The following is a 27,009-nucleotide window of genomic DNA, read 5'->3' as shown; positions in this document are numbered from 1 at the left end:
ATATAACCATATCCCAAATGTCACTTTAGCTGTATCTGTTGACATATCCTTTTCTCCTACACTGTCATTATAAGCTATGTTAAAATAGAGGCTCTGAGCTTGCATGTTCATTTTGTTATCCTGTATGACAGAATTCATATCTTAACCATTATGATAATAGAGATCACAGCAAATCATACACCAAGGTGTGTATTCTTTCAAGTAGTTGTTGAGCTGCCAATCCCATCAACCCCAAGAGCTGTAGTTCAGCAACAGTAAGTCTACAAAAGCATAGCATTTATTCTCTTCAAAAAAAAAAAAAAAGCTAAAGAACATATTTTATGAATGCCAGGATAACCATTCATGCAGTAAAAGATGTATATACTTGGCCTGCTCAACCCAAACCTCTGCTGATGTTACAGACATTGGAGAGCTGAACTGTTTCTGATGGGATATTGATTTCCATGATTCATATTTCTTATTTCTTTAGCAATTTTTCTAAATATAGTGACTATATATATATATATATATATAGTCACTAGGCCTCTGTGTTAGTGCATGCAGTAATGCAAATTTCATTAAATCCATCGATGCACACATTTTTACCACCATAAAGCATAGTTTACAAACAAGATATACAGGTGTAATATGAAGAGTTAATTTAGCTGTAGCTTATATTTCTCAGATTTCTAATATTATCTTTAAACAATTCTTCTTCATTTGCAATATAGCTGTAACCTATGCCTGCCATCCTTCATATATCTTTGTTGACACAAAACACTGTATTACCTTCTCAACAATAAGTGGCTGTAAAAGATGTTAATACTAAAGTCATAAAATATTGCCAGTTACTCATTCAGCAGAACCGAGATGCTAAAACACTTGATTGCCTATTAAAATCAACTTTCTCAGTGTTTTTTTTTTTTTTTTTAAATATAGTTGACTTATGAGTAATTCTATGGTGCGCGGCAATTGATTGCACATTGAAGATGTGAAAGTACATTAAAATATAAAACCAATACCATTAAATCAGACAGGGGACATTTAACTTGCTTTGACTTTTTTCAACAAAGGTTTTGAAATTCTAGACTGAGGCTTGATATAAGTAGCAACAGCTGCTCTCTGTAGTTTCTTTCTGATTTGCCTACACATTAACTGAGTTAATGACATTGTAGCATTACATCGCAAGCCACAAGAGATTCTGTGATTCCTAAACTGTTATAGGAAATGCATCACAATTAAGCAGGAGAGCAAGTCCAACTTGGGCATAAGTACATGCTTTTTTTTTATTGATCCCTAATTCCCTAAGATGACATCGACCATATTGATCTCATGCATTTGTCATGAAAGCTCTTTTTTGCAAGGTGAGTAAAACTACATTAAATTATTGTGTTTCTTTCATTTATTCAAACAGAACTGGTGACTAGGGATGAGTGGGTTTTTTGGCCTCATTAAGATTTGTGGAAACATTTCACCAATGGCAAAAAGGTTCATGGATCTGCACTAGAATTTTGCCATGCACTCTCTTTTGCCAAAAAGCCACCTTTTTCATGTAGGAGGAAAATGTGAGGATAAAACACCAATGGCAGTACAGGTATGGGACCCATTATCCAGAATGCTTTGGATAAGGGTTCTTTCCGTAATTCAGATCTCCTACCTTAATCTGCTAAAAACATTATTTAAGCAGTAATTAAACCCAATAGGATTGTTTTGCCTCCAATAAGAATGAATTATATATTAGTTGGGATAAAGTGCAAGGTAATGCTTTATTATTACAGCGAAAAGGGAAATCATTTTTAAAAATGTGAATTATCTGATTAAAATGGAGTCTATGGGAGATGGCCTTTCCGTAATTTGGAACTTTCTGGATAATGGGTTTCTGCATAAGGGGTCCGATACCTGTATACAAGTTTAGCAATTCATTTTATTTAGCCAGGAAAAAAGCAGTTTCTTTTACACAATAAAATTGAAAAATTGCCAACTTCATTATTAGAATTTGTCCCTGCATTCTTTCACCACCACCCCTGCATTTTTTTGTGCTGAGAAAGAACACCCATTGCATCCAATACATTTTATATGTGAAAAAACACAGAGAAATAACACCTATTGACTCCAATGCATTTGACACAAAAACATGGAGAAAAAATGCCCATTTGGTGAAATGTTGCCATTTTGTAAATTTTTTCACAGTCTTGCATATTCTTCAGTGAAGCAAACTGGGCAGTTTTACTTATCACTACTGGTGGCTTCTCTTAAAACTGTGTTGCTAATAATATACCTATAGTTAAATTCAATTAAAAATGCCAAGGGGACTACCCAGAATAATACACAGGGAGCATAATGGAGATCTAAGCACCACCAAAGGTTTCAGTTTTACCAAGGGGATAAGGTAATTAATAGTGATGAGCTCATTTTTGTGCCAGGCATGGATTCACAGCGAAATTCCGCATTTCACTGTAGCTAAATTGGACAAATTTGCTCGTTGCTAGTAAGGTGATGACATTCCTATCAATTTTTGAATCTGCAAATAAAAATAAGAATGTATTAGATGGGTTTTTAGCTTCTGAACCTGTTCAATTTTATGGATTGAATGGCATGTGTGCAAATCCTGTAGGAATTGATTTCTAACCCCTCTTTGTTAAACAGGCTTTTGCATTTGTGTCTTTTTCCTTCCTGTGGATCCATTTAAATAGGGAACTTGTAAGAATGAACTTGAATGAATTTTTCAGCCTTAGCTATAATGTCATTAGCATTTTCTAATCACTAGCAAAAGTACTTTGCTTTAAATATGAATGTCACAAACATATAATGACTGTAAGATTATATGTAATGATTTCATTCCATTCCACTGCTATCTTTCACAGAACACACTTTTTATTAGCAGAATAAAGTGGCATTGTAATTGGACAGTTCTCTCAATTGCTAAGTGTATTTTTAGCTCAACGGCCTCTTTTCAAAGTATCTTGTACACTATTTGGAGTACAGTAGCACGTAGTCAGTCAGGATGACCTTATCTGTGCCGTATGTGGCCACTGACCTCCAACTGATCTTAATTCTTTTTCAATCTACTAGCAATATAATCGCTACCTAAACTGAAAAACATAACTCCCTACAGTCTTAAATCTGAAAAAGAAATCCTTGTTGTGCTCTCATTTTACTTACAGTTGTACCCAGAATATACATCTTTAATATTCCTAGGGCCACCAGTATCTGTACTGAGTCTATGCAGTCCTTGCAACAAGAAAACGGCATCTTTCCTATGTTTAATACCAGGTGTTAGTGAGAAAATAACTTAATACTATATTAATATAGCCAAAGGAAGGGGTAGTGGTCCGATTGCCATCTTGGAGTCAGGAAGAATTTTGTGTGATTATTGGCACGTGTGTGGTGTCCTGCTGATCCTGACCAATATCCATGTACAGGGGTATATCTACAGAGGAAGCAGACCTTGTGCTTGCAGATGGGCCCAAGAGTGTAGAGGGCCCAGTAAGGCCGTTAATAATAAGCTATTCAGGGTCGGACTGGGGTGTGTGAGCAGGGCCGCCATCAGGGGGGCACAGGGGGTAGAGTCGTCCCGGGCCCGGACGATTTGAACTTTAAAAGGGGGCCCTGCTGTCCTAAAGTTTTCTTAGTAGCCCGGGCCCCCTTTAATGAATTCCGGGCCCTTTCATTGGTGGTCAGCGGGTGATCCTATTGGTCGCATCCCGTGCGTACATGCACGTCAGTATGCACGGGGCGCAACCTTATAAAAGGGCCTGTTTTCCTTCGGCACTCAGAAGTGCCAAGGTGTTGTGCAGGAAGGACGTCACCGGAGGAGTCCGAAGCCGCTGCTGAAGATTGTGAAGCCACCGCTGAAGATGCCGAAGACGCCGGTGGAGCCGAACAAGACGCGGGGGACCCTGCTGGCTACCAGTGTACTGGGGGGTGGGGCACAGCTGGCTACCAATGTACTAGGGGGGCCCTGCTGGCTACCAATGTACTAGGGGGGCCCTGCTGGCTACCAATGTACTAGGGGGGCACTGCTGGCTATCAATGAACTAGGGGGGTACAGCTGGCTACCAATGTACTAGGGGGACCCTGCTGGCTACCAATGTACTAGGGGGGCCCTGCTGGCTACCAATGTACTAGGGGAGGCACTGCTGGCTACCAATGTACTGGGGGAGGCACTGCTGGCTACCAAGGTACTAGGGAGGGGGGCACTGCTGGCTACCAATGTACTAGGGGGGGGCACATGTCTGTGAGTCCTTTTTACTGGTGGGAGAGGGGCCCAGAAAATTTTGTTGTGAGGGGCCCCGTGATTTCTGATGGCGGCCCTGTGTGTGAGGCCCACTAGGGCTGTTACCCCAGGGGTCCCACACCCCCTCAACAGCCCCTTGTATGCTCTCATCCTTTAGACCAATGTATGGTCACCTTTAATTGGTGCTTTACTGGCTAGACTGGTAAAATACCAGATGAATGGCAAAAATGATTCATTGTGTATATATAAATAATCATTTTCCTTATGCCTCGTGTTCCTTAGCTTTTATGAAGTTATTATTGACTGTTTTACATGCTTTGCTACTAAGAATTCAACTAGCGTCTCCAAACCATATTCACTGCTAATTACTCTGATGCTTCTGTCATGTTATTCTTTATATTTTATTCTCAGTTATGCTTTTGTTAAGCATTGACATTCACATTCACATTGTTTTCGGTAACCTACTGCTTTTTTAATGCACTGAGACAGAAAGCTCTTCAAATATCAAATGCACTTCCTCACTTCAGAGTGTATGACTTACTGTATACGGCTCAAGGTGCTATTCTATCAAGTATCAAGTATAAGTCACTAGACAAGACAAGAACTGCATTCAAATGTTGCGTTAATGGACAAGACGTTACTGCTTACAGATGCAACATTTATATCATTGTTATATACTGTACCTGATCCCACTGTGTACATTTTGTTTATCCTCTTGTAACCATGATTTCTGTTCAGCAACACACAAATGTATGTGTGTATACAGTATTTGACAGTATGGGGCAGGTTTATCAAAATTTGAGTTTAGAACTTAATACATTAAAAACTCACCCAAGTATAAGCTATTCCTATGGGAGTTTCAGAAGTGTATTTCACCAATTCAATACCACTGGTATACAGGCTTCTTAAAGCGGACCTGTCACCCTAAGAAATAAGTCCAAATTATTTTCTATATTGTTAGTTGAGCAAAATAAACTTTACTTACTCTATAAATAATATAAATCTTGTTTCCTTCCGTCTTGGAATTACTCAATCAAAGCAAGCAGGCAGGCACCATTTTGTGGACACTGTTATGAATACAAGCTTTGTATCATGCCAAAATCTTGTTTCTGTGCCAGAATGGGGGACCTGATACCCATGCCCATGCACTGGCTACACAATCAGATGATGAGGAGGGAGGGGAAACATTAGATGTGCAGTGACATCTAGGAAGTGCTGAATGGAAAGCTAAAGTTATTGTCTGCCCCGCCTCTATGCCTAAGGCATAGAGGCGGGGCAAGCAATATATGATTGACAGCTGTGATTTTTAAATGCCTTTATAATGGGTTTGGATGTGTTAATATAAAAATTAATTTGGGTTTCATGTTTAATTTGAACAGGATTTTTATTATACAGATTTTCATGTCTGGGTGACAGGTCCACTTTAAAATCTTTTTTTTATCATACCTTTATAAATATGACCCTTATAACCATAATAATCTTAATAATATGTCTTGTAAAGGTAAACATCCCATTTAACCCCAGGGCCCTAATAACTTGCACTACAGGGTAATCTTTGCTCTGCTCTTTGTGCCTGCATGCGTCCCCAGGCTGGTCTTCACCAGACTAACGCAGTCAGTGCTATATTGGTGGGAAAAGCCGCAGGTCTGTGCTGAGACCTATAGCAGTTTGCACATAGCATAACACTGTGTCCAATATAGCAAAAAAGAGAAAGTTGTGCTCAGCCACTAAATTTTAAACCATTAGGTGGGCGTGCAGTGTGACAACAAAATACATATAGACAGAAACAAGAGTTCCTCTGCACTCACCCATTACCAATATATATATAGGACATTAAGATATTAATTTAAGGGTAGGGCATTTCTTGGCAGCTTAATGCACATTTGTGTAGAAGTGCCACTCACAGGTGGGAGAATGATGTAGGAAATGTATGTATGTATGTATGTATATCTTTATTTATAAAGCGCTTCTTATATACGCAGCGCTGTACAGTAGAATAAATTAATATAAACAGGGGGTATTAAAATAGATAAATACAAAGTATTACAATAAGCACAAATAAATAAAAGATACAATTGTAATAAGATAAGAGTCAAAGACACAAGAGGATGGAAATGAAAGCGCAATCTAGTCAACAATTAAAAAAAAAGACATAGGAAAAGAAATGTAAATTAAATATACAATTTATTATATAGGTACTCTTTAAATAAAACATTTTAACATATATCCTTATGTGCAGAAGGTAATAAACTTAATAAGCTCCATAAGCTTAATAAGCTCCATGATATTGTATTTAACTTTTTTTCAGTAGCATCTGGTAAAAACTGGTATTGAAAGGAGAATCCTTTATAAGCCCAGTCATTTCCCTTGCTAACAAGAAAAAGCCTTTTTGGCATATCCATCTGAGTAAAGGATGTGAAGTCATTAAAAGATGCTTAAATGTTAATATTTCTCCTAGGCCTTCGGGCTTGGCTATTTGCTTGGTGCCATTTGTAAAGCTGTTTCCTGCAAAAAAAATGTGTAAAACCTTGTGCCAGTTGTCCAGACAGTCTTGCTAAAAAAATACAGACCAGGAATACCCCTTGTCTTTATTGAATCAACTGATTTGGATAAAAGGTCATTATTTAGTTGATTATAATTTAATATTTTATATGTGTAGCCCACCCTAGGGTATGGCTTAATGTACTGTGATTATGACTGTGGTGACTTCCCAGTAAATACCAAAACAAATAGGAAGTAAACCCAGATTTATTACACAGGAACTGGGCTGAAAATGAGTTAGAAAAATTAAATCCAGATAAATGCAGAAAGTATGAACAGGCAGCAATGGCAATTATAGTGCAATGCAATGTAAACTGCACTAGCATTTACGTTTTAACAAAGTAAATAAATACCTAAAATTCAAAATGTGGGTGTTTGGGAGCTCCCCTAATGTCTTAAAATCCAGCAGCGTTGGGGCCCTTAAACAACAATTTACTTCCAGGATGCTTGTACTTTTTATTATAGCTTGAAATGTATACTGTCACAATTATTTTGATTCTAGGTAGTGTTTTCACTGTAATCCACTTTGTGTTGGTCAGTAATAAAAATCCCTACAGGTTCTCAGTACTGAGCTGGTGACTAGGAATGGCGCTGGCTGGTGTTTACTCAGCTTCCCAAACTGCGCTGGGGCAATCTCTGTCACTGTCCCATGCAGCATCCACACAAACACACAGCAGCTCCCCACCCCTGAGGTACTTAGGTACACCTTTTTTCTTCCTCTTCCTTTTGGAGCACATCCTCTCCAGAGCATGGCCTTCTGGGATCTATAGTCCCTTCATTCCTATTACAGGTATAGGACCCGTTATCCAGAATGCTCGGGACCAAGGGTATTCCGGATAAGGGGTCTTTCCGTAATTTGGATCTCCATACCGTAAGTCTGCTAAAAAATCAATAAAACATTAATTAAACCCAATAGGATTGTTTTGCATCCAATAAGGATTGATTATATCTTAGTTGGGATCAATTACAAGGTACTGTTTTATTATTACAAAGAAAAAGGAAATCAGTTTTAAAATTCTGAATTATTTGATTAAAATGGAGTCTATGGGAGACGGGCTTTCCGTAATTCGGAGCTTTCTGGATAACGGGTTTCCGGATAAGGGGTCCGATACCTGTACTATAAATACTGCTGCAGCCCTCATATTAACAGTGAAAATCCACATAAAGCAAGGAAATCAGCTTATTTTCAAGGAAACCAGCTGGGCTACATATGTAATCTCTCCCTTTACACATATTGCTGTATTGTAATAACCAAAGCTGCTTTATTCTGTAGGTAGAGGCGACATAAACCTAAAACATATTAGAACGGAATAATTCTTGCTTATGGTTATTATTTAAAGTGCAATAATTCCCCCATTAATCTGTTTCTTGTTTTATTGTAATCTGTAAGATTTATACAGGTATGGGATCCGTTATCAGGAAACCTGTTATCAAGAAAGCTCCAAATTATAAGAAGGCTATGTCACATAGCAAATAATTCTAATTATTAAAAATGATTTTGTCAGGCAGGATTAATTCAATTAAAATGTCTATATTGCCCAAGTTTATATACCTATTCTCTACTGTACCAATAGCAATCCCGAAAAATTACTTTGCACAACTAAAAACAATGCTAGATATATATGTAGGACAAGGTAAAAGCAAAAGGATTGCTAGAGCCACAATACATAAACCAAAAATTCTAGGGGGTTTAAGTATGCCAGACTGCGAACTATATTATCAGGCGAGTATTCTATCTAAAATCATAGAATATAATAAAGGTAATTCATTGATGCAATGGCGAAAGATTGAAAATGTATGGTCTGGAGGAATCCTGGAATCTCTGCCTTGGAGACAAAAATTAACAGTAACCGATCCAATCCAAGGTAACAGGCTAATAGAAGCATGCATAAAAATATGGTCTGAAACTAAAAATAAATATAACTTAGCCCCATACCCATCACCATTAATGCCTTTGGTTAACAATGCTGATTTCATCCCTGGGACTATAGACAAGGTATATGTAACTGCCTTTGGTATACAAAACCTAAGACTTGCACACTTAATGAAATCAACAAATGGGAAAGACCCGGCTATACACCAAAACAAAGCAAACTGGGCTCAAATTGACCACTGGAGATATAGACAAATACTTACCTGGATGAGAGCCAATGCACTCAGAAATTCAACCACGTCTAGAGAACTGACAAAGTTTGAAACTCTGTGTGCATTACCCTTTCCAATACGACATAGCCTAGCTACTCTATATAAAATACTCCTAGAGGAAAAATACAAAGCATTACCTAAATATACCAAGGCATGGGAACGAGAGCTCAATATAACAATAACAGAAGAGGATTGGAAACAAATTTTCAGAACCATTGCGAAAGGTACAGTGAGCAGTAGATTCCAGGAGTCCTCCTATAAATTAATATCTAGGTGGTATAGAACACCAGTAGTACTACATAAAATGGGACTGATGCCAAATGATATTTGTTGGAGGTGTAACCAATCAAAAGGAACGTTAGAACATATATGGCTGACATGTACAAAACTTACCCTATTCTGGAACCAGGTGGAGGAGATCTGCGAAGAAGTCACAGGAAGCCGGATAAACACAAATGCTCCAGCGATACTCCTTTTTCACCGATATGAACCTGCAGATTGGACTAAAAAAGATCTCACACTAAAACTACTCATGAGAGCCAAGTCCACAATACCAGTACACTGGCGTTCAGACAAAATTCCTACATAAGATCAATGGTTTAAGGTAATCAATGAGTTATGCCTAATGGAGGAGATAACAGCATCAATTAGAGATAAATATCAGGATCATCTAGCAGTCTGGCTACCCTGGAAAGAATATATCAACAAAAAGACACAAACAGAGAATAGGTAATATAAACGGGGCAAATAGAATTATAAATAAAATAAATACCAAGACACAACCGAGATAGCACAAAAAGAGTAAAAGTTGAAAAAGATTAGTGCACAACTACCAAATGTATAAGTTCTTTTTTTTATTGTTGGTATGTGTCAGGCCGAGCTGGTCAGACGAGAATGTCACCCGCAAGCACCTCGCACTAGGCTGGAGGCTTAACCTGGAGATGAGACAGGAAGCACAGCAGTGGAGAGAGGCTGGAAGGCCGAGAGACGAAGTACCGTGGAGTAGGCAAAAGAGTAGTCAGACGGGTCCGGGTCGAGGCAGGCAGCAAGGTTCACAGGTCGAAGAAACAGGCAAGGGTCAATAAACAGGTTTCCAAATGGTACTAACACTAGGTAGCTGGTAAAGATAACCGAGCACTGATGGTTATCTATTTTGGCCTTTTAAAGGCCTTCCGTGTAAGGACGCCGACGCAGCGTGCGTCAATACGCATGCATCAATACGCATGCGTCAATACGCATACTGCAATACACATACGTCAATACGCATGCGTCAATACACATGTGTCAATACACATGCGGCAATACGCACGCGTCAATACACATACGGCAAGGCGCGCGTCCGCGTCAGTTGCGGCGCCGATACGCACTGGAATGCACGCGGCGCGTGTGTTCCCCCGGAGATCGCCGGAGACCCCGTGGACGGTGAGTGGCCTTACATTGCCCCCCCCTTAGGAGCGGCCTCTGGACGCGAACCTTAACTTTAGAGCCGTGCCTCCGGTGGAAATCTCGTAATAGCTGTGGTGCATGAACATTAGAAGCAGGTTCCCAGGAATTTTCTTCTGGACCGTAGCCTTTCCATTTAACCAAATATTGGTGTTGTCTACCTCTTAGTCTATAGTCAAGGATATCCTCCACTTCAAACTCCTCTTGACCGTTGACTTGGACAGGTGGGAGTGGAGGAGGAATTCGCCCAGCAAAAGTGTTAATGACCACAGGTTTTAATAAGGCAGAATGAAAAACTGGATGAATACGCCAAGAGTTGGGAAGGTCTAACTGGAAGGCAACAGGGTTAATTTGCTTGATAACCCTGAAAGGACCAAGGAAGCGATGACCCAACTTCCGTGTAGGACAAGATAATTTTAGGTTCGTGGAAGAAAGCCATACCTTGTCGCCGACTTTGAATTCGGGATCCCCACGCCTCTTCTTATCTGCAAATGTCTTAAAGCTTTGCTGGGCTTTCTTGACGGACTCTTGAAGAATCTTGAAGTTCTCCTTCAAAAACAGTAATCGGTCTTTCACAGCAGGAACCGAAATCTCATTAAAGGAGGAAGGAAAGATGGCAGGATGTATTCCATAATTAGCAAAAAAAGGAGATTGCTGAATCGAATAATGAAAATTGTTATTATAAGCAAATTCCGCAAGGGGTAACAAGGAAGCCCAATCATCTTGGCGATAGGTAGAAAAACATCTCAAATACTGTTCTAGGGTTTGGTTGGTCCTCTCTGTCTGCCCATTGGATTGAGGATGAAAAGCAGAGGTAAGAGACACCCTAATTTGTAATGAGCGGCATAAAGATCTCCAGAATTGAGATGTAAATTGAGTACCTCTATCTGAAACAATTTCATCGGGTACTCCATGTAGCCTGACGATTTCTTTTATAAAATGTTCAGACGTACAGGCGGCAGAAGGAAGTTTGGGTAGGGATATGAAATGGGCCATCTTGGTTAAACGATCCACAATAACAAAAATAACAGTTTGTCCCGAAGATAGAGGTAGGTCTGTAATAAAATCCATGGAGATGGAGCCCCATGGTCTAGAAGGAACTGGAAGGGGAAGGAGCGAGCCTAAAGGCTTGGTACGGGAATCCTTGGACCTGGCACAGACATCACAGGACCTGGTGTAGTTAACACAGTCAGTCGTTAATTTTGGCCACCAAAAAAGTCTTTTGGCCAAAATGATAGTCTTTTTAATACCAGGGTGACCCGCCAACTTAGAGTCATGGATGGTCCGAAGGACCTCTAGGCGCAAGCTTTCAGGCACAAAAATTTTATCTTTGAAAAGGAATAGTCCATCTCTAGGTGATAGGTTCAAACCGGGAGGAGGGGAAACCGAAGCTTGTTTTATCCGGTCAATCAAGGAGCACTGGATAGACAAAAAATTTTGTGGCAAAAGAACAGTCTTGGGTAAGGTTGGAGCGGTTTCTTGAGAAGAATGAATTCTAGACAGAGCGTCAGCCTTAAAGTTCTTAGAGCCCGGGCGATATGTTAAGTGAAAATTGAAACGCATAAAAAAGAGCGCCCAACGAGCCTGTCGTGGCCTAAGTCTTTTAGCGATGCGAAGGTACTCCAAATTTTTATGGTCGGTATAAACCAAGATAGGATGGAGACTTCCTTCCAAAAGGTACCGCCACTCCTCCAAGGCAAGTTTGATAGCCAAGAGTTCTCTGTCAGCCACATCATAATTCTGTTCAGATTTGTTCATTTTCCGGGAAAAATAGGCAACTGGATGGAGGGTTCCAGACGGAGACATCCTCTGAGACAAAACGGCCCCTACTGCAGATTCTGAGGCGTCGACTTCCAGGATAAAAGGTTTTACGGGGTCGGGATGTTGAAGAATGGGTGCAGAAGTAAAGAGGGTTTTCAACGTCTCAAAGGCTGCTTGGGCTTGATGGGTCCAAAGGAATTTGGTATTAGCCCCGGTCAGTCGAGTAATGGGAAGAATGATTTGTGAGAATCCTTTAATAAACTTCCTGTAGAAGTTGGAAAAACCAATAAAACGTTGGACATCCTTTCTAGAGGCAGGGACTGGCCAGTCTAGGATGGCTGAGACCTTACTTTGGTCCATCTGGATTCCATCAGCGGAAATAATAAATCCGAGAAATTCAACAGAGGTTTTATGAAACTCACATTTTTCAAGTTTAACAAATAGTCCGTGTGAGCGAAGTCGAGAGAATACCTTTTTCATATGGATCCGGTGATCAACTAAGGATTTAGAAAAAATAAGGATGTCATCTAGGTAAATAATAACAAAAATGTCCAAGTAATCTCTGAAGACGTCATTGACGAAGTGTTGGAACGTTGCAGGCGCGTTACAGAGCCCGAAGGGCATGACGAGATATTCAAAATGCCCATATCTAGTACGGAACGCGGTTTTCCACTCATCTCCCTCTCTTATTCTGACCAGATTGTAGGCACCCCTAAGGTCAAGCTTGGAAAAAACCTTTGCCTCTCTGAGTCTTTGGAAGAGCTCTGGGATTAAAGGCAAAGGATACCGATTTTTGATGGTTATAGTGTTGAGATTCCGATAATCAATGCAGGGTCTTAAGGTATGATCTTTCTTTTCCACGAAGAAGATCCCTGCCCCAGCTGGAGAGGTAGAGGGACGAATGAAGCCCTTGGCTAGGTTCTCGTCCAAATAATTGCGTAACACCTTTAACTCAGGCTCTGCCAATGGATAAATACGCCCGAAGGGTATTTGGGACCCTGGAAGGAGATCAATAGGACAGTCATATTTCCGATGAGGGGGTAAAGAATCGGCCCCCTTCTTGTCAAAGACGTCCAAAAAGTCACAATATTCAGAGGGTAAGTTAGGAGGTCTCCCGGAAGGACTCTTTGAGGAAACACAGCACCACTTCTGGCAATCCACAAAGGAGACATGGAAGCAATTAGCGCTGCAGAAAGGGGAAGAAAATGTAATTTTGCCTTTATCCCAATCTACTATAGGGTTGTGTTTACGTAACCACGGTAAGCCAATAATAATAGGCGAGAGAGGAGAAGTCACCACATCGAAACTTAACACTTCAAAGTGGATTTTATTCACACAAACACGTAGGGGAATTGATTCCTTTATACTAGGCCCGGAACTGATTGGCGAACCGTCGGCCACTCTGATGAGGAGAGGGGATTGCTTGGCCAATAAGGGAATCTTGTGAAGATCTGCAACTTTAGAGTCCAAAAAACAGCCACTAGCCCCGGAGTCCAGGATGGCCGGAAGCACCAGGACCTTGTCTTCCCACTGTAGAGAGAGAGAAAATGTGAGCAGTGGAGAGAAATGCAGCCGGGGTACAAAGGTACTTAGGGAAGGATCCTTACGAGGAGGAGACGGACGGGTTGGGCAGCTGTTGAGTACATGACCAGACAGTCCGCAATAAAGACAAAGGTTCAGTCTCCTACGCCGAATACGCTCTTCCGGGGATAAGGATGGTCGAAGAGCCCCAATTTGCATAGGTTCGGGTTCTGGAGGAGTTGGAACCCCGGAGTCTACCCGAATCGGGGGTGACGCTTTAGGTAGCACCCAGGAAGACTGAAACTGAGTAGTCTTTTCCAACCTTCTTTCTCTCAGACGTTGATCAATCTGGATAGATAGCTGGATAAGAGCCTCCAATGAGTCTGGCACTCCAACCCTAGCCAGCTCATCTTTTAGGGAAGAGGAAAGACCAAGGCGGAATTGATGTTTAAGGGCCGCTTGGTTCCAATCAGTGTCAGCGGAAAGTTTACGAAAGTCCATAGTAAAGTCTTCCACAGGACGGGTTCCCTGTCGGAGGTTCCTTAGGGCAGCTTCAGCTGTAGTTTTACGATGGGGGTCGTCGTACAGCACGGCCATAGCCTGGAAGAAGGCGTCCACTGTTAGGAGGTATGGACTATGTTCCTCCATCAACCGAAAAGCCCATGATTGAGGTTGTCCCCGTAGAAGAGACATGACCACTCCCACTTTAACTTGTTCTGTAGAGTAGGTATGTGGTTGGAGCACAAATAAGAGTTTGCAGGCGTTCACAAAAGTCCTGAAAGCGCTGCGATCCCCAGAAAATTTATCTGGGAGCGGTATCTTGGGCTCAGGGGCTGGTGGACTGGCAGCAGCACCTACAGGAGGTGGTGGAGACGAAACCACAGGAGGCGGGACAGGATACTGTATAGTCTGTAGCTGTTCTTGCACTTCGTTGTAGTCTGCTCGAAGTTCTCTAACAGCGTGAGCGAGGGCCGCGATTTGTTGCGTCAGAGCAGTAAGAGGAGATGCATCTTCCTCTTGTTCCATGGCTCGGTTATACTGTCAGGCCGAGCTGGTCAGACGAGAATGTCACCCGCAAGCACCTCGCACTAGGCTGGAGGCTTAACCTGGAGATGAGACAGGAAGCACAGCAGTGGAGAGAGGCTGGAAGGCCGAGAGACGAAGTACCGTGGAGTAGGCAAAAGAGTAGTCAGACGGGTCCGGGTCGAGGCAGGCAGCAAGGTTCACAGGTCGAAGAAACAGGCAAGGGTCAATAAACAGGTTTCCAAATGGTACTAACACTAGGTAGCTGGTAAAGATAACCGAGCACTGATGGTTATCTATTTTGGCCTTTTAAAGGCCTTCCGTGTAAGGACGCCGACGCAGCGTGCGTCAATACGCATGCATCAATACGCATGCGTCAATACGCATACTGCAATACACATACGTCAATACGCATGCGTCAATACACATGTGTCAATACACATGCGGCAATACGCACGCGTCAATACACATACGGCAAGGCGCGCGTCCGCGTCAGTTGCGGCGCCGATACGCACTGGAATGCACGCGGCGCGTGTGTTCCCCCGGAGATCGCCGGAGACCCCGTGGACGGTGAGTGGCCTTACAGTATGTATAAAAATATGATGTTTAACTGAAATAATATGAGCAACAAATGTACAGGTATAAATAGAAAGTACATGGAAATGAGAAGAAAACTAATGTACAAAATGTATCTTTCTATGATGTTTTTGTCTAAATAAAACTTGAATAGAAAAAAAAAATAAAAATGATTTTGTTTTTCTCTGTAATAATAAAACAGTACCTTGTACTTGATGGTAACTAAGCTACATGAATCCAAATAAGTTGTTTTACAATCCTATTTAAATGATTTTTAGCAGACTTACGGTATGGCGATCCAAATTACGTAAAGATCCCTTTTCAAGAAGCCCCAGGTCCCAAACATTTTGGATAATAGATCCTATACCTGTATATAGAGTGATGGAATGATAGTTGAAAATGTAATATGCTTCCAACTTTACTTACTGATCTTTAACAAAACTATCTTATTCTAATATGACTTTAACAGCAGTTCTTCTCTCAAACTGTATTTATAAAGACCTTTGACTTTCACTTCAACTAAGATAGTTTTGAAATTACTCTGACCTGGTTATATTCCAATATTTCCTATGGGATGATAAAAAAAAAAATCTTCTGTTTGGCAAAGTGAAAGAGGAAAGCATCAATATTTTACTACCTGGTAATAATCTGGTCAAATTTGCTGAGCTTGTAGAAATGTCATAGAAATAATGGAATATCAATTACCTTTTACTATTTTAACAACATTTCCATTATTGCTTTGACAGCTATTCACTCCCCTCTGACTGCGCCGGAAACTTTTTGAAGCTTTATTAATAGACAGTTCAGAGGGAAACCAGCACAGTGTGTCACATCAGGAAGAATGACTGCTTTTACACATTTTTAAAAGGGCCCCGGGTAACAAATATATTAAAGACAATAGGCATTAATGTAAAGATTAAACATGAATTATCTTATCATGATAATTAAAATACTTTAATTAGTGATTACCCCCCTCATATGTAATAAAAAGCACTAAGTTTGCCCAGTAGCAGTGACCCAAAGCAACCAATAAGCTGTTTGCTTTTAAACAGATGATCAGTAGATTCTACCTGCTGATTGGTAGCTTGGTAGCAAGCCTTTTATTACAACCCCCCCTTTTCGTTTTACATTTTTGTTAAGTTTTTGAAGAATTAAAATATTTATTCAGTAAGATATTATTTTATACATATGAACCCTAATAAAGACCTACAGATTTTATTTACAAGTACAGGTATGGGACCTGTTATCCAGAATGCTCAGGACCTGGGGCTTTCCGGATGATAAGGGATCTTTCCATAATTTGGATCTCCATAACTTAAGTCTGATGAAAATTATTTAAGTATTGAATAAACCCAATAGGCTTGTTTTGCCTCCAATATGGCTTAGTTATATCTTAGTTGGGATCAAGTACAAGGTTCTGATTTATTATAACAGAGAAAAGGGAATAATTTTTAAAAATTAGAATTATTTGCTTATAATGGAGTCTATGGGAGATGGCCATCCCGTAATTCGGAACTTTCTGGATAACAGGTTTCTGGATAAGGGATCCCAAACCTGTATCTGTAGATCATCTGAAACCCCACTGTCCAGAAAATGCCAAAATACAGCATTTTTTCCCATAGAGTCTTATTTAAAGGAGCAATTCTTTACTTTTAACTAATTTGTTTTCTTTCTGTAATAATTAGACAGTATCTTGTGAAGGTATAGCACCTGTTATCCAGAATGCTCAGAATGATCAGATTATTCCAGATAAGGGGGCTTTTGTATAATTTGGATCTCCATACTGTATAAGTATGTACGGACGCACGGGGTGCAACCAATCAAATTTCCCGCTGGCCACCAATGAACCAATGACAGGGCCCGGAGGTTTTTAAAGGGGGCCCGAGCTAAAAAACTGTATCACGGCCGGGTCCCCTTTAAAGCAACTGTCTTCCGGGCCCGGGACAACTGTCCCCCCTGTGCCCCCCTGATGGCGGCCCTGGGATTGATTTGCGATGAGCGAATCTGTCCTGTTTTGCTTCACTGAAAAACTTGTGAAACTGCAATTTCGCTGCAAATCCATGACAGACAATAACATTAGGTTATCACTATTTGCCACCAATAAGGATTAATGATATCTTGGTTGTGACCAAGTACAAGGTACCGTTTTTTTATTACTGAGAAAAAGGAAATCATTTTTAAAAATTGAAATTATTTGCTTAAAATGGATTCTATGGCCTTTCCAGAATTCATAGCTTACTGGATAAAGGTTTCCTGGATAACAGATCCCATAACTGTACTTAAAAATAACTAAAGTAGCATAAATCCATATTGATGGCAAAACAATTCTGGTTTGTTTAATATTTAAATGTTTTAGTAGCTTTAAAGCATACGGCTTCAAATTACAGAAAATCCTGTAACCGGAAAAACCTGCATTCTGTATAAATCCCGTACCTGTATTTATCTTTACACTACATACTCATCATTATGACTTTTATATCTGCTAACGATTTTTTTCAGGAATGCAAATGTTTTTCTTTTCATGTACCAGGATTGTTTTAGATTCATGTGGAACATTGAGATGAACTGTAGCATTGTGGAATGTCATTTGTTCAGCTTTGATTTGATTAATACACTTGCTAATGAAGTAACCTAATTCTCAAGACACTTAACAAAGCTTGAAAACCTTTTTTTTTTCCCCCGAATAACATAATCAGATATTACACGGGCCATAGCCTGACCTCAATTAACCATTAGTAGAATCAAATAACCAATTTTTTAATCTGTTAATTGTGTGCATAGATGACAATCCATAGAAAGTCTAAATGCACAATACATTTTCCGAATATGATCAAGTTTAAACTATTATCATATGATATATTTTCAATATTTTAATTATGTTAACCTAATGCATTGGTTCTGTACATTTTTTAGCTCTTTATGATGTCAGCGTGTGTAAGCCAGAGGGTAATTATGAAACTGTGTTATTGGTTCATTTTAAGTGATGGGCAGACTTTTTCACCAGGCATGGATTTGCAGCAAATTTCTGTGTTTCTCCTGTGCCAGTTTTTTTTCCACTTGACATTTTTGCCATTTCATTCATTTTTTGCCATTTCCAGCAAAGCAAAACAGGACAAATTCGCTCATCACTATTTATTTTCACTTACATAAGCTTAATAATTTGTGAATATTGATTTGTGAGTATTTTTTCTTAAATTAAAAATATGAAAATATTTTCACTTATGTCCCATATTTCTAAATATAAAAGTCAGACATGGAATTTGCAAAATGATGATCAAAACTTCACCTTTTTAATATAATTAATAATAATAATTCTTCGATGGACTGTTTCAATGACATTTGTATTTATGCAAACTTCATTTTCTGTTTTAGTCACAGATGCTCCCTTAATGGTGAGGATCTCAACAGACAGTGGATGTCACCAAAGAGCCACTTGCAACCAACAATTTACCACCTCAAAGGATTATTATACCACTTGAACAGCATCAATAAAACCCCACTGGTATGTAATCATTAGAATTTGTTTTAACAAAAAATGTTTTCCTGTTTTGATTTATCTAAGTGATGAGCAAATTTTTTCACCAGACATCGTTTAGCAAAATTTGCATTTATTGCATTTTCAGTGGTTTTGCAAATTTTTGGGCAAAACAGGACAGATTTGCTCATCACTAATCTAATTTTTTCCTACTAAAATGTTTACAAGTGAAGATAGATATTTACCCTACATACTGTTTATATGCACAAAGTGTTCTCTACATCAACTGACCTCACCTTCATAATGAGAATGCTTCATTTAAGTATTTATTAGAATGGGATTCTTAGGGGCCTATTTATTATGCTGTGTAAAATTAAATTTGTTGAATAATAAATCTGCCCCTAAATCTATTTCAGCATTGCTAATTTAGCCTTCAATGGGGAAAATATTTGAAACTAACGTCTGTATAAATGTTATTAGAGCATTAGGTAATACAGACATTACTCTACCAAAGAACAGTCAAGATACTTGACTGAGGGCATGACCCATTGTTCACTCCTTCTACCCATATAACTCCATGTAAAACAACATCCCAATTTCAATTTATATAGCTATTTTTATACACGCTATAACGTCCTTATGTTTTCTTTAATAAACTTACATTTTTTTGTTTTGCATGAAAATTAACATTATTCTTTCTACCTACATTTAGCTTTAATAGCATATTATAACCCCTATACATTTTCAGCTTTAAGGTAAGTGGCTTGGTATAGTGAGTGTATATCTTAAGCTCCTGTTTCTGCAGCCATCCTTTAAGCAGCACAACCTGGTTCTGGAATAACATCAACCGAATAAAGTCACGTAGCAAATACACAGAGTCAACATAAACTGAGAGTAATTGCAAGTACCTGTTAGCATTTAAAGGCTAGAAAAGCCGTAGAGATGCCTACAGGAAGATATACTTGTTCTGAGGCATTTGTATCCCATGGAAGTATACTCCACTTGGCACCAGTCCTTGGTAGATTGTCAATAATCCTAAATTAGTATGAAAAGTATTGATCTCTTTGCAACCACAGTCAGAGTTTCCAAAGCACAAGCTCCTGTAACACAAATTTCTCTCCATCTTAAAAAACACATTGATTTTAGCTCACAAGTAATACAAGATATACTTTCTAGAATCTTAAGGGATTTTATTTTTTCAAACCATACACAGTGTACACTCATTGACTAATAATCCTATGAATTTTTATTTTACCATCAAAATGCAGTATGTTGTATATTGGGATTTATCACAGAAAGAACTCCCTGGAGTGAGTGATGAGCCAGGCATGGATTCGCAACAAATTTCCGCGTTTCGCCATTGCCAAGATTTGTTTTTTTACAGTCACCTGCAATGGACAATATGTTTTCTAGAAATCCCTACACCAAGCCACCCACCTATCCCAGTTAAGGGGTTGTTCATCTTGAAATTAATCTTTAGTTTGATGTAGACATATTCTGTGCCAATTTGCAATTGGTTTTGATTTTTTTTTATTTTCTGCAGTTTTTAATTTATATTTTTGTTCAGCAGGTCTTCCATTAGTAATTTCTGCAGCTATTTGGCTGCTAGGGTCTTGTTTGCCTTAGCAACCAGGCAGTGGTGTGAATAAGAGACTGGAATATGAAGAGGGACTAAACATGAATAAAAAGTAACAATACAAATTTAATTGCAGCTTTAAAAAGTTTTTTAAAGAGTTTTTTTTTGGTTGGTGGGGTCAGTGACTACATCTTTTTCACAGATGTCAATTAATTCAAAAACCAGCAAAAAAAAGTTGCATTCTATTGTACATTCTATAACATACTAAAAGTTATCTTAAAGGTGAAGTACCGCTTTAATTACAGAGCTGAACACTGTATTTTGTAAGCATGGAGGTATTGTATCATTAACAATGGAGAACTCGCAATCCTACCATAGGGTAAGTGTAAATGCTACTGAAGCATCCTGCGGCTCCAGTGACAGAACCGTATCTCCTGTATTTACTGTAGCTTTTAAGCTATATCAGAAAGTCTGTAAAATTGTTACCCTAAGGCACATGGTCCTTTGGCCATAATCGACCAGAAACTATAAATCATGATTCCAATACAGTTTCCATGCAATAACATATTTATTAAATTTCTGTAAATAAAGACAGGCTTTGAATTAAATCAAATAATGAAGCTCTAAAACTAACCTATTTTAGGGCTAGAGGGCTGAAACTACAAAGAGAGTCAGATTTCTCAGCATCAAGAAGCAAGGCTACAATAATCAAATATTCATCCCAGAATATTGTAGTTAAAGGGAACCTGTCACCCAGACATTAAAAGCTGTATTATGAGTTAAGTTATTTTCAAATAAAAAGGACACATTCATACTCATATAAAGCTAGTAAAAATCTCAGCTGTCAATCATATATTGCCTGCCCCGCTTCTTTGCCTAATGCCTTAGGCATAAAGGCGAGGGAAGACAATTACTTTCACTTTCCATTCAGCACTTCCTAGATGTCACTGCACTCTTCACTTTCCCCCTCACTACTCACCCTCTAATTGTGTGGCAAGTGCATGGGCATCAGGTCCCCCATTCAGGCACATACACAAGATTTTATGGTGATACAAAGCTTGCCTTAATAACAGTGTCCACAAAATGGCACCTCCCTGCTTGCTGTGATTGTGAATTCCATGTCTGAAGGAAACAAGATTTAGATGATTTATATATTGTAAGTGAAGTTTACTTGGAATTTGGAATTATTTCTCAGGGTGACAGATCCCCTTTAAACAAATACAAAAGGAAAATAAAAAATGAGGAATAGTGGCCTTTGAAATGATGGCATTGGATGTAAATTTTATATATAAGTGGAGCACATTTGTTGACTGAATTAGTACAGCATACTGTATTTCATTCTGACTAAGACATTTCATAATAGCGAGATGGCTCATTCCTACTGGTACTTGGATGTCCAGACAGAACATGGAGCCCAAGATACTGTGGAATGTAGTAAATATACCTGCCAAAACAACAGTGTTCTGTAAAGTTTTTACTGCTACAAAATTTACTTTTATATACAATAGGAGCAGTTTCTATTAAAGGAACACTAACACCAAAAAATGAAAGTGTATAAAAATAATTAATATATTATGTACTATTGCCCTGCACTGGTAAAAGTGTGTGTTTGCTTCATAAACACTACTACAGTTTATATAAATACCCTGGCTGTGTAGCCATGGGGGCAGCCATTTAAATTGAAAAAAGGAGAAAAGGCACAGGTTACTAAGCAGATAACAGATAAGCAGCAGATTCCCATTGTATTCTACACAGTTATCTGTTATCTTCTTATGTAACCTGTGCCTTTTCTCCTTTTTTCAATTTAAATGGCTGCCCCCATGGCTACACAACAGCTATTTCTATTAACTACAGTAGTCTTTGTGAAGCAAACACACAACTTTTACCAGTGCAGGGCAACAGTACATTATATTTTAATTATATTAAAACATTTTTATTTTTTAGTGTTACTGTTCCTTTAAACTGGCTTCCAAGGCATAGGGTTCTGCTACATTATGCTTTACATCTGTGTTGCCACCTGGGCGGTACCGGCCTGGCTAGTAAAAATGAAGCCTGTTGCCTATTAATAAGGAAAAAAGATTAGAATATAGGAAGGTTTTTTTCAGAAAAGGTGGCAAACTTAGCTGTTAGCAAAAATATTCCCTCAGCTGGCTAACATACAGCTTGTATTTTTCCCCTGATGCATTTGTACTCTTTTCATTTTAACCAGTATAACATTTCTTAACAGAAATTCATCAGAAGAATATTTATCTGCATTGCAGGTAGGATTGCACAATTTGTGCACTCACCTTGAGCTGAGGATAACAGATGCAGAACAGTGTCTGAATTAACTTAAATCATATCATATTGTTAACTCTAATTACAGGCTTATAACAACTTTATCAGTCTATAATGAATCTAACTATTTCCCCCCCACACAACGGCTGTTTATTAGTGTATGAAAGTCAGAGCCTTGCAATAAAAAGCCCATCAATTGGACCCTGCAGCTCCTGCCAGCAGCTAGAAACCTCTGCCCCTAAGCACCAAAACATGAAATAATTTCTGCAGGACAAGGGAAACAGAATGGCTGTTAGCGTGTCAGGAAGACAAATGAGGTCTCTAAAAAAGATATAAATAAAAATCAGGGAAGGTAGTTATATAAACGGAACCATAAATTACCAAGTATTAAAAAGAAAACGACTGTACAAATTTATAAACTTTTACTGTTCTTGTTTAGGATATATTGGTTTAAAATGGCTTATGTCCCCTAAAAAAATTCTTTTACTATTGCCTAGGGCACAAGTGCAAAAGCATTAAGGGGTGCAAAACAACACCAGTTAATACTCAATATGCCTGTGACTAAGTGCGATGACTCAAGAAACGCATCAGGCTTAATTTTTTTAATGAAGAAATAAAGTTTATTTACTTTGTGGGTCCTGGTTAATTTGTTATGACTTAAGACATTTTACCTATATTAAATAGTAATATGTCCCCTAAAAAATACAAACTGGGACTCATTTACTATTGTCCAGGGCACAGGTGCAAAAGCATCAACTTGTTTCTCCATTAAAGTTAATGAATTTAACTGTAACTAAGGAACTTAGGAATAAGATGAAAAACTGTCCAGATAATTAATTCGGTAGAGCCATCCAAATATGCACATTAGCGATGAGCGAATCTGTGCCATTTTGCTTTGCTGGAAAAATTTTCCTAACTCTGCAAATTTTTATTGCACTGAATTTTTGCAGCAGTTTCACGAAACAATGTACCAATGACGAAATGTAGAATTTTGCAGCAAATTCATTACTAGCGAAAAATTTCGACCATCACTAAGGCACATTGTAGATAAGACTAAGAAATACATGTCCATCAAGTTCAACGTTTCGACAATGTAAAGACTGCCTATTAGTGATGAGCGAATGTCCCATTTCACTTTGCCAGAAAATTCTTGAAACTGGAAAATCAGCGAAAAGTGTTTGTCGCGCAACTTTTTTGTTTTGCCAATTTGATGTGATTGCAACTTTTTTATGATGTGCGCCGAATTTCCCTCTGCAAATTTTCACTGAAGTTTCGTGAAACAATTCGGCAATGGCAAAATGCAGAAATCCGCTGCAAATCAATGCCTGGTAAAATAATTTGCTCATCACTACTGCCTATCTTTTAGTTACTTTCGATAATCCAGAATTATAAGGTTATGGTTGGCTTTTATGGAATTCAATAAAAAAGGTAGGGGAAAAAAGTCCAATTGTCTCTTGTTACTATACATAACATGCACATGTGGAACCAACACATCCTAGCTAAGTCATTATGGAGTATGATGTTATATCAGTGTCTCACATTTTAATGTTCCTTTGCAACTATTTGCTCATTTGTAAGCATGATACCAAATAAACTTATGAAGTTATATTTTATCTTTTTAGGTATTCTGTGATTATCATGGACACTCTCAGAGGAAAAATGTATTTTTCTATGGATGCAGTATAAAGGAGACCCTTTGGCAGGCTGGCTGTGTTGTGGACTCATCCACTCTCCTTGAGGATGTTGGGTATAGGGTATGCCTAATTTTAATTTCCATTAATAAATATAATCAAATTTCTCATTACCTATATGCTGCAATAACAAAAGTGAGGCTTGCATAATATAAAAAGAATATTTCAGTCTAATCTGAAACTTGAAGGGGTGTCACAAACTAAATTCTCTGGCAACTAAAGATAGTTGGTAGTCATAATTGGTAGTCATAATTTAGCAAAAGCCAAACAGCCAGAGGGCCACAGGTTACAAATCCCTAAGCCATATAATATTAAGCAAAAATGTCAGACTAACATGCACACACAGTAGCAAAGATACAGCACTCATTATGTCAATGACACGCTCTGAGAGATACACATGGCATTTTGCCCACATCTAGAGAGGCTTTGCACCACTGTGCACAGTGCAGCTGCAGCAAAACTGTTTATTCCAACCAATACTGAGTGGAGAAATCACCACTGCTTTGGATGTGACAGCTTCCCTGCAGATTCAGAGCTCTGTGTATTCTGTTGGAAATCTAAATACAGAAATGGTGGTTTTGGGGTGCTGCTGTGCCTGCAGCAAGATTTCTAGGGATGTTATATATACTAATATAAATATCATTTCAGTCTGCAATTTAACCATTCTAGTTACAAAAAGCTGTTTCCTATATTTAACAAAGAAAATGCTTCAATTTTTTTAATTCTAATTTTGGCTCTAATTTTCTCCACTTTAATCTTTAACTGATATAGCCTTACTTAGAAAGCAGGAAAGCGCCATTACGGATTTCTAATCAAAGTTTGTTATTTTCTACTTTAGAGCTTGCCAAAAATTCTTGATAAGATTGCTCCTGCATTTTCCATGGCCAACAGCAGTTTTTTAGTGGAAAAAGCAAGGGAGTCAACGGCTCGAGTGGTGGTGTGGCACGAAATTGGGGTTTTGAGAAGCTATACGATGGAGAGCACTTATTGTGGATTTAATCAAGGAGCATACAAGGTCTGTAGATCTATCTATCTATCTATCTATCTATCTATCTATCTATCTATCTATCTATCTATCTATCTGTCATCATATACCTGCGGATCTTGTTTGGCCAAATGCTGTTGATAAAAAAATATATACATGTGACATTTAGCATGTTACCTTTATTGTTTAAAGGGGTTGTTCTCCTTTGAGTTAACTTTTAGCATGATGTAAAAAGTGCTATTCTAAGACCGTTTGCAATTGGTCTTCATTTTTTATTATTTGTAGTTTTTTTTAATTATTTCATTTTTTGTTTAGCAGCTCTCCATCCAGTTTGGGGTTTCAGAAGTTATACGATTGCTAGGGTCTAAATTACATTAGCAACAAGGTAGTGATGTTTCTGGATCTTAAGCAGGGTCTCCTCAGGTCCCCCTCTTCCCCCCCCCAGCTTACCTTTAGCACACTTACACTCTCTGTTTTTAAAAATCTGGAAATTCGGATTTTTGCCGCCCCTGGTAACTTCGGGGGCGGTGCCGCCTGAGGCGAGTTAAAAAACTCGCCTCATGACAGCAGCGCCCCTACGACCAGGAAGTGATTTGAATGAGAGAAGGGTATATAAATAGGAGAGGACCTGAATAGAAACATAAGTTATGAGAAGTAACAATAACAATAAAATTGTAGACTCATACAACAATAGTTTTTGGCTGCTGGGGTCAGTGACCCCCATTTGAAAGGAAACAGCCCTGTTCTCATGCAGTAAGTCTTGGCAGCACCCGAGTAGTTGAGGGCCAGGCCCAAGGCCAAGGGTGGCTGTTATATTCAGAAAAGCGCACCTAGACACCAATCCAGATACTCCCCTGGGGGTTGGGTTTGCCATATGTGACACTTTGCTTGTTAACCACAAATAAAAAGTCGGCATATTCATTACAAATGATACAAAATATTCTGCATCTTTTTTACTTTACTAATGGCAGCATGTAAACCAGTTTATTAAGCACACAGTAAAGATACTGTTTATAATGTTGCATTTGAGATTTCCCTTAACTGGATTTATTTAACTATAATTCCATGAGGTGCACTGAGTAATAAAACAGAACTAAGCTCTCCCTATGGAGCATACACAATTGGATTTGCAGTAGCTTTAAATGAAACTCATGTCAGCGTTTAATATGGCTATATTACAGTCTTTTTTATTAGCATCTATGATCATATTTGCAGATCATTTTTCAATAATAAAAAAAAAATAAAAGAATTCTTCCAGCCAAACATGTCAAAATGTGCTTATTTTTTATTGCAACCACATGTAATAGTTTGTGAAGTTTACAGTCTTTTTTTTTTCAGCCAAATTTGTATTTTATCTGCATTTAGCCCATGATGGGAGCAGAGGCACCTACCTAAAGAACAGCTATTCTGGGAAACTGAGAGGGGATCAATTTTAGAAAAAGTAGAATATTCAGAAACTGTCTTAGGGGGTGTGGGGAACGCGGCTGGAGGGGGCACCTGCAGGGCCCCTGGGGCAGCAGCCCAGGTGGGCCCTGCACCCCCCAGTCTGACCCTGGTATGGAATCTGGAAACCCATTATCCAGAAAGGTCTGAATTACAGTCCATTTTGATCAAATAATTCAATTTATTTAAAGTGATTTCCCTTTTCTCTGTAATAACAAAACAGTATCTTGTACTTGATCCCAATTAACAGCATTCTGAATGACAGGTCCCATACCTTTATTGGTTTTGTAGCCCTGAGGATTGGGGTCAGTTTGCGGCTTTAAGGTGTAACTTTTA

At 38.8% G+C, this 27,009-nt stretch overlaps 1 protein-coding gene across 1 annotated transcript in view; it reads left to right on the top strand.

Moving 5' to 3' along the window:
- agbl1 (ATP/GTP binding protein-like 1) overlaps window positions 1–27,009 on the top strand; it is a 247,638-nt gene that overhangs the window by 110,144 nt on the left and 110,485 nt on the right. The window contains exons 19-21 of the mRNA XM_002933316.4: window positions 18,599–18,728; window positions 24,177–24,308; window positions 25,084–25,260. Of these exons, the coding sequence (XP_002933362.2) occupies window positions 18,599–18,728; window positions 24,177–24,308; window positions 25,084–25,260 (439 nt within the window). The remainder of the gene's footprint in view (window positions 1–18,598; window positions 18,729–24,176; window positions 24,309–25,083; window positions 25,261–27,009) is intronic.

This window comes from Xenopus tropicalis, chromosome 3, assembly GCF_000004195.4.
Source record: "Xenopus tropicalis strain Nigerian chromosome 3, UCB_Xtro_10.0, whole genome shotgun sequence".
Lineage (NCBI taxonomy): Eukaryota > Metazoa > Chordata > Amphibia > Anura > Pipidae > Xenopus > Xenopus tropicalis.
Note: the sequence above shows the minus strand (reverse complement) of the source record. Positions and strands in the feature narration are given on the sequence as shown.